This window comes from Chrysochloris asiatica, unplaced genomic scaffold (genome assembly GCF_000296735.1).
Source record: "Chrysochloris asiatica unplaced genomic scaffold, ChrAsi1.0 scaffold00080, whole genome shotgun sequence".
Classification (NCBI taxonomy): Eukaryota; Metazoa; Chordata; class Mammalia; order Afrosoricida; family Chrysochloridae; genus Chrysochloris; species Chrysochloris asiatica.
The window spans coordinates 11773853-11782624 of record NW_006408598.1 but is presented as its reverse complement, the minus strand read 5'-3'; the positions used below and the strand labels follow the sequence as shown (position 1 = coordinate 11782624).

General features: G+C 41.7%; 1 protein-coding gene across 1 annotated transcript in view; it reads right to left on the bottom strand.

The window, feature by feature from the left end:
• Window positions 1–8772, bottom strand: part of SUCLG2 (succinate-CoA ligase, GDP-forming, beta subunit) — a 296247-nt gene that overhangs the window by 194412 nt on the left and 93063 nt on the right. Inside the window, exons 2-3 of the mRNA XM_006865639.1 lie at window positions 6060–6159; window positions 5112–5202 (exon numbers count right to left, since the gene is read on the bottom strand). Coding sequence (XP_006865701.1) covers window positions 5112–5202; window positions 6060–6159 — 191 coding nt within the window. The remainder of the gene's footprint in view (window positions 1–5111; window positions 5203–6059; window positions 6160–8772) is intronic.

Below are 8772 nucleotides of genomic sequence, written 5' to 3'. Positions count from 1 at the left end.
AGCGTGGCAACAACAGTGAGGTTGGCCCAGGATCAGGCAGTGTTTCGTTCTGCTGTGCATAAGGTCGCTATGAGTCCGTACTGACTCATTGGCACCTAACAACAACAACAATTTTACTTAGCATAATGTCTTCAAGGTTCATCCATGTTATGTGGTGGCTTATGACTTCCTTTTTATTCTTTAAGATAGCATAATATTCCACTGTGTTTATGTACTCAAGTTTATCTATTCTTCTCTTTATGGGCATTTCAGCTGTCTCCATCTTTTGGCTATTGTACATAGTACTGCTAAGAACATTGACGTGCATACAGCTGCTCGTATTGTGGCTCGTATTTCTTCTGGATATATATCAAGTAGTGGAATTGCTGGATCATATAGTATTTCTATTTCCAGCTTACTGAGGAAGTACCATACGATTTTCCAGAGTCATTGAACCATTTTGCATTCCCACCAGCAATGGAGGACGGTCGCAGTCTCTCCATATCTTAACCAGCATTTATTGTCCTCTCATTTTTGAACTTCACTGAGATGGCTGGTGTGAAATGACATGTCATTGCTGTTTTGATTTGCATCTTTCTAAGGAGCTCTGGTAGTATCATGGTTATGAATTGGGCTGTAACCTCAAGGTCAGCAGTTCGAAACTATTAGCCAATCCATGGGAGAAAGATGTGGTTTTCTGCTCATGTAAACACGTACAGACCTTGTGCAGGGTCTCTATGTGTTGGACCGACGGCATCGTACTTAACACCAACAAAATGGCTAATGAAAATGAAAACAAGTCCATGAGAGCCAAAATATGACCTTGAATATATCCCACCTGAATTTAGACAACATCTGAACAAAAGATTTGCTACATTAAACACTAAAGACCGAAGACCAGAAGAGTTGTGGAATGACATCAAGAACATCATACAGGAAGAAAGCAAGAAGTCATTAAGAAAACAAGGAAGACAGAAAAGATCAAAATGGATGTCAGAAGAGACAATGAAACTTACTCTCCAGCACAGAGATGCTAAAGCAAATGGGAAAAATGAGGAGATACTACAGCTCAACAGAAAATTTCAAAGGTCAGCTCGAGAAGACAAAGTCAAATATTACAACAAAATATGCAAAGATCTGGAGTCAGAAAACTAAAAGGGAAGAACACGCTCAGCATTTCACACCAGGAGTTACACATGGGTTATCAAATGGTGGAATACCATTAAACACAATACTAAATAGAAAAAAGGTAGTAATTTTTACCTGAGAACGTCATTACTATATTCCAGAACACATGCTTGGGCTATAAAAGAAACCCAAATAAATATTTCCTGAGGATATAATCAAATTCTTGCAACTTCTCAAATGCACAAGCCCTAAATATCATTAAAAGTTTATCTTCAGAATGGATAAACACACTGTGGTACATAAATACAATGGAATATTATGCTACCTTGAAGAACAACAAGGAAGCCGCAAGCCACCGCATAGCATGGATGACCCTTGAGGACATTATGTTGAGTGAAATCGTTATTCACAAAAGGAGAAATACTGCATAGGACCACTACTGTAAAAGACTAAGAAAATGAATCCATACTAAAGGGGGGTGGAATTCTTTACTAGCCGCTCAGATGTGGGGGGCGGGGTTAGGGGAGGGAGGGGAAGGTGGAACACAGGGCAGTGAATAGACACAGGATAGTTTGGGTGCTGGAGGGAAACGGAAGAACAAAGCGGATGGGAGAACAATTAGGCAGGGTTGCATGGGCTAAGTGGCACAGAGGTAAATAATGATGTATGCACAACCTTGGAACCACAGGGCTCTGGGATACAGGGATTCATACATGGTTATAATGGGGAACAGGGGTGAAATAATGTTAAGATGCTTGGCTGTCTTTTGAATCTTGATTTCCCTTGCATACCATTATAAAATAGATACTTGAGGGGGAGAGAATGGACTAGCCAGAAATATCACCATAGAAAGCTTGTAAGTCCTTCTTCTAACCATAACTGATTGGAATAACTAAAATGGGGCTACAACGTGCCCAATGAAGGAGGCTTCCTAAGGAGAATCTGCATTACATAAAACTATATGTGAAATCCTGAAGAGCATCCAGAATCTTCTGAGGTGGGAAATTTCCACTTGGAAGGACGGGCAGACTAGCCTCGAGTGGCTAGAAGAACACAAGATATTTCCTTTAAAGAAAGACCTACAGGAAAAATACAAAACAACATAGGCAGACCGACTGTTACTACAAGAACAAGCAAGTTGCTTACCCAGGAGACATCAAGGCAAGTGGTCGGGTCCCCTCAGAGCAAACCCCCTTCCAAGACTAAGACTCAATGGGAATACATGCTCTGATTGGTGACCACGTTCGTCACCAATAAGGGGAAGTGAGGAAAAAACAGCAATGAATCTGTGAGCTAAGCCCTACAATGTTCAATAGACTCCTGTGAACCTGGGTGAAGACCTGGTTGGCCAGCAGTGTGGCAAGACCTGGGGACTCTTGGGCCCAGAGTGAGTGACATAGACACAGAGGACTAGAGTGGAGAGTGAAGCATCCAGCTGATAAGAAGAGAGGGCATATGCACAAGAACTCCCACACTTGCAGATAATACCCACTTGACCTGGCTTCAGTGACTGGATAATCAGAGCTCAACTACAAGGAAAAAGAAGAGGAAAAAAAAAGTAATCCGCAACTATTTGATGAACTTGACCTACATCTATGGATGCAGTAGCTCAAAAGAGGGGACAAATCTTTACAGCAAGGATCATTCCCACCCCCTCCACACAGAGTAGACAGCGATGGGCAACTTAGACACTGGCTATCCAAAATGGGGGGAGGGGGCTACAAAGGCAAGAATCGACTGGCTTACAAGCTTTCAAGAGGGAACCTAGATCCATAGGGCATGGAGGAAGGTAAAATCTCCAGTGAGTAGTATTCAATCTGTCTAGTCGGGGCTGATGAAAGGAATGTGGATAGGTCTCTTGTGATACAATATTGAATAATTGTTATCAGGACTGATTGTGAAAATGTAAAGGTAGACGTTCTGTAGAATGGAGGCGAGTGAATGACTTTGCAGTCTAGGAGTGGAGGTCCCTGGAACCATCAAGGAGAAGAGTGGAGAGCAGGACCCCACCCAGAGAGGCAGTGATGCCTGAGATGGAGGCAGAGACAATGATATGGAGAAATGAAGCAGCTGGGGACTTTAGACCCAGAGAGGGAGAGGGGCTGTGTGCTGACGACCGGGGGGGCAGGCTTGTAGGGTGTACTACCCTTTGTTTGGTTGATGATGCATGGAGGGGATTATAACCATGGCAATGAAATGTTATACAATAAGATGAATGTAAAACGAATGTTCTCCAATGTAAACTATCACATAATTCACAATAAAACATTTAAAAGAAAAAACAAAACAAAACAAAAAGTTTATCCTTACTCTCCAAACCTGGAAAGGAGCCTAGTGGCACTTTGGATTCGGGCTATTATCTGCAGGTTTGACAGTTTAAACTCACTGCAGCTCTGCAGGAGAAAGACAGTGCTGTCTATTCCATAAAGATTTCTGGCCTCAGAAACCCTATATTGGGTTATGGCACTGTAGTAAACATTGGACTGCTGACCAGAAAGTCAGCAGTTCAGACCCATCGACTGTTCCTTGGAAACCCTATAGTTAAGCAGCTATGAATTGGAATGGACTGACCACACTTAACAACAACAACACTCAGAATCAACTCAATGGCAGTGGGTTTCTTTTGTTTGTTTGTTCCTCCCAAGCTGCAAGGTAAATACTAAATGTTAGCACCACCATCACCAGTTCCGACTGAGCCCACTCCGCCTTATGGCAACCTGTGTGCTTCAGTGTCAAACTGTGGTCCCTAAGACTATGGCTCAGAGCGAGTAAAGGGCCAAGCCAACCAAAACGAAGGCAACAATAGGAAACCCTTGTTTGTTCTGGACAGTTCTTGAAGCCACCTTGGGCAGTGGGGATGGTAAATAACCATGAGTGCTTTTGTTTGTTTGCTCCCTTAACATTTAGAAAGTCTTTGTGTTCTTGGAGTGATAGAGCTAATGATCCGGCAGTATTCCAATCTTCCTGCAGCTCAGGGTCCTTTTCTGGGCCTGTACAGACCTTCTCATAGTAAGTACAGTAATAATCAGCTGATGACTTGTAGGTCAGGAACTTGCCACAAAACAGTCTCTGAGAAGTAAAAACAGAATATACTAATTCCAGATGCCCAAGCTCCGCACACTAGGAGAGGTTGGTCCATGATACTGTATGATCAGAATGGACAACTGCCTCCCACATTGTGGCCCTAATTCACTGTTACCCTGCACTTGCCGGGGCCTAGGCCCTTTGTGAGTGATTATACAAGGCCCCACGCTCAGAAGGGTCTCTTCTCGGTTTATGGCTCTGCTGCTGCTACCTAGACATCTGACAAAGGGTTCCCGTAGTTTTATTTTTCAGTGGACCCTGCAAGTCCTATAGGTGGCCCTCAGAACATGAGGGTGGTCTGGTAAAAACGAAATGGACTGTCAGGAGGGAGAGCTCTGTCATGACACAGGACTGAAGGTCACTCTGCTTTCCTGGGTGTATTTCCTGTGTGTGTGAGCACTGTGTGTGTTTATGTGTGAGAAAGGTACATACATGGATACTTTAGCAGACTAATTCAACATACTCCCAGTAAGAACAGTGCTCACAATAGCAGCAATCGCAATGAAAGGCACAGGCGTACTTAGAAGTGATCTAATACAGGGGCTGGGGCTAGAAGATGGCCCCCACTGGGGATAAGACTACAGTTTGACACCGAGATCCTTTCAACTTTAAACAGAACTTGTCTGTGTTCTGCATGGGGATGTTTACTGCTCTGGTCATTCCCTCCCACCCACTACTGCTAATTGCAAATGAGAAATGAGAAATTTGCTATTGCAGAGCTCTGTTTATTCTTCCTCAAAGTCACACCAATTACTAAACAGGAAATGTGAGACTGGAGAAACCAAATGGCATGTTGTCAAAGAGCCCTGATTCATTAGAGGCTGTCCAAACCGAAGCATGATTTTCTTTTCTATTATTTTCGTTGTCTTTTTTCAAACACATGACTATTTTCTAAAGAACATTACCAAAACTCATATTACCTTGTGAACTTTCACACCATTTTTAGATGTTTGCTTTGTGGATAGATTATATCCAATCATCTGTTTAGCCAGCTGTCCCACAACGTTAGGGCTACAGAGGAAGAAAAAGAGAAAAGAACATTTACTCCCATATTCAAAATCATTTTAACGGGGGGGGGGGGGGCTGTGTATACCCATTTCTATACTACACTGGCTCCACCTCCATCATCACTTACTCGATGGGTCTTTCTGCTTATACACTATGCGCCCAATATTGTAGTAGAGTTTAACAGAAGGATAGGGTGAGGAAAGAATGAATGAAAAGAACAAATCAATGAAACGTAGATGCTTACCTTTGCTATTTTTTTTCTCCAAATAAATTACAATCATAATAAATAGAGTGCTGAAATGCATAACAGATGTAGATAAGAGATGAAAAAAATTGATTATGATGCAAACATTATAGAGAGTGGGCAATTTGGGTTGGTATCAAATTAAATAATACGGAAAGTCGAGTGGCAGGAGCACAGAGGAAAGTAAATGGTTGGTATTTAGAGGCAAGAAAGATAAAATTGACAAGGAGGCTTATATAATGGAAGGCTTGGACTATTAGATTGGAGACAAACCTAATGCCACTGGTACTGGGGAGCCACAGCAAGTTCTTGAATAAGACAGTGACAATGAGGAAGCAGCAGTTAATTTGTAAATTGTATCATCCACAACATTAATTACGAATCACTGGTTATTTAGGAAAGGAGGAGTGTTGAGTTGTCACAAATTAGGCAAGAAAAATCCTTTAGTGAGAGAAGAAAAAAATAGGCATCGCCCGAGCCCGCTAGCTATAATTTCTGTTTCCTCTGCTCGCTGCCTCCACTCCATACCTCCTGCTTAATGTCCCCTTTCAATCACGAACAAGATCTTCTATGATTCCTAGGCCCAAAGAAAAGGAATTAAAACCTCCAGACTTACTCTTTTGTTAAATGAACGCCTCCTTTCAACCCACTATTGAAGACACCTTTTCCTCTTCCTCCAGCTAAGATCTGGGCTTTTAAAACAATTTCTTTTGCATCTGAAAAAGAAATATCCAGCATTAGTAGCTGCTTTTCAATCCTCTCTCTCTTTTTCAAAGCAACAAGAAAAGTGGAAATGACATGGAACTTTCAAACTTGACTAGTGTAAAAGCTCTCAAACCAACTTTGAATATAAAGGCAAGAAAGCATTCCAAAAGCACCTAGGTGCCTAAATGCAAAGCTTGTTTACTGAGGGCAGTCAAATGTAGTCTTCTGGTCTACTAATCAGCTAATACTCATCCATCCCAAGGGAATGGAAGGCATCTTGCTTTTTTTTGTGCATTCCACAGAAGAAAGATGCTAAATAAATTCAAGACGGAGGTATTAATTTTACTGGGTAATGACACTCCCATGTGGCAAAGGCACCAATCTGCCATTCAGAGACACTAACTAGCTGTCAGCCATCTGAGATGTCAAAGGGAAGATTGGATGAAGTGGGGGGATTGTTAAAGACAAAAAGCAAGAACAGTATTTAGTAACTATTTATGGAAAGCAACAATCTTTTAAGCCATTGTTCTCAATGTTGACAAGGTAAGTAAGAGAAGAAAGATTAAAACTAAAAGCAAGCTTTGAATATTGTTAAAATGTTGATAAGGTTAGAGAACATCCTAACTGATGTGGACTCCTCAGTTCTAAGCACACTCAAGAAAAGAGTGAACTACCTGTTCTTGGCCTTTTAGACCAGTCATAAGCTCAAGTGTATTTATGGGCCTGTAGGATTTCTGGTGTGACACTGTCGAATCAGCACTGGACTGTGAACCACTAGGTTGAAGTTTAATCCCACAAATTGCTCCTCAGAAGACCTATACAGGGTCGCTATGAGGAGGAATCAACTAGACAGCACTTAACAACAACAACAACAACAGGACACTGGTGTGACAATGTGGACTGACTGCAAGGTCAGCTTGAACCACAAGGTCAACATTCAAACTCACCAGCTGCCTGGAGGAAACCCTATTGAGGGTTGCTTTGAGTTGAAACTGTCTCGATGTCTTTTAACAACAAGAAAAAGGGCACTGGGTATGTATATGAAGCACCTTGGGGGAACCCAGGGCATTCAGCTAACAGGAGTCATTACCTTTAAAAGTCAAATATGTTTAAAAAACCTATTTCAAAAGAGGAAGCCTCAAAGTCAAATAGGGTTTAAAAACCAAACTATACCCAACAACAACATACACATCTTTAGGTCACAACTAGCATCCTGTTTATGATCCATCCTTTTATAAGCAGAGAACTAAATGAACTAATCTTTATTGTTGTTGAAAACTGTCGTCCAGTTGGTTCCATTCAGTCACTTTAAACAGGGTTTCCGAAGAGTGGCTGGGGCGTTTGAACCAACAACCATGCAGTTCAAACCGACCTTATAGTCCAGTGCTTACCCTACAGCGCCGCACTAAGCTATGTGGGATATAAATGGCTGTGATGTTTCAGAAGTAAATCGCCATGCCTTTCTTCTGGGGGTGGAGGGGAGGGAGGCACGGGTAATGATTCTAAATGGATTCCAGCCAACAACCTTCTGGTTAGCTGCTGAGTCCTTCACTAGTCACTCAGGGACCCCTAAAAATCTTCCATAAAGCAGTTGTTTTCTGGTTCAGCACACCAGGTTTAGAATCCACAGACCCAGGTTTCAATCTGGCCTTCATCCTTACATAACTATGTGACATTGGGGACAAGTTACTTAATGTCTCCGAGCCTCAGTTTACTCAATTATAAATGATTAGGAGAGTTGTTTCAAGAACTGAATAATACTGCATGTGAACTCTTTATGCCCGCACCTGAAAATTCATATGATTAATGAATGAATACTGCCACCATCACCAATAAGTTGATTTGTTGCCTGTGTATATTGTAAAATAAACTCAAAAGGACCATTTAGACTAGGACAGAGACAGTAACAAAACTACCATTTGTTGGGTCCTAAATATCAATCCTGCTAATGAAAGAGAGAGTTTCATTGAGTATTGGCCGCTTCAGCTATTACTGTCATTTTGTTCCTTATGTAGGCAAGAACTTTGGTTCTTTCAAACAGAAAGAACCACAGGTATTTTATCATAAAGACAGTAGGGAGCAGAAAGATTAAAAAAAAAAAACAAAACATTTTATTGTGAATTGAGTGAAGGTTTACAAAGCAGATTATTCAACCCATTTCATTTCATTTCAATGACTGCAATCCTCTCAATATAACATCACTTAACCTCCTACCTCCCTGTGTTTCTTGTGTCCATTCCGCCTTCTTTCCCAACCCTTCTGAATAAAGACTGCTTTTTGGATCGCGAATGGTTGCCCAACCTATGGTGAGCTTGCCTTGGTAATGCTGGTGTCCCCCCTATATATTCCTAACTACTGCTTGGCTGAAAATTGAGCCATGACGTGAGGTTCCGTTCCAGACCTGATGGGTGAAGGTCTACAATCAGGGTTCCATTAGTCTAGCTGACAAGTTAATCTGATTTTTTTAATACATAATTTTTATCTTTGTTCCACATTTTCTCCTACTCAGTCCTGGACCTTCTAATGTGATCCTTGCAGAGCAGTTGGTAGTGGGAGATGGGCACCATCTAGTTCAGGTCTCAGGGTCCTGAAGACTTAATGTTCACATTGTGCATTAGTCTACC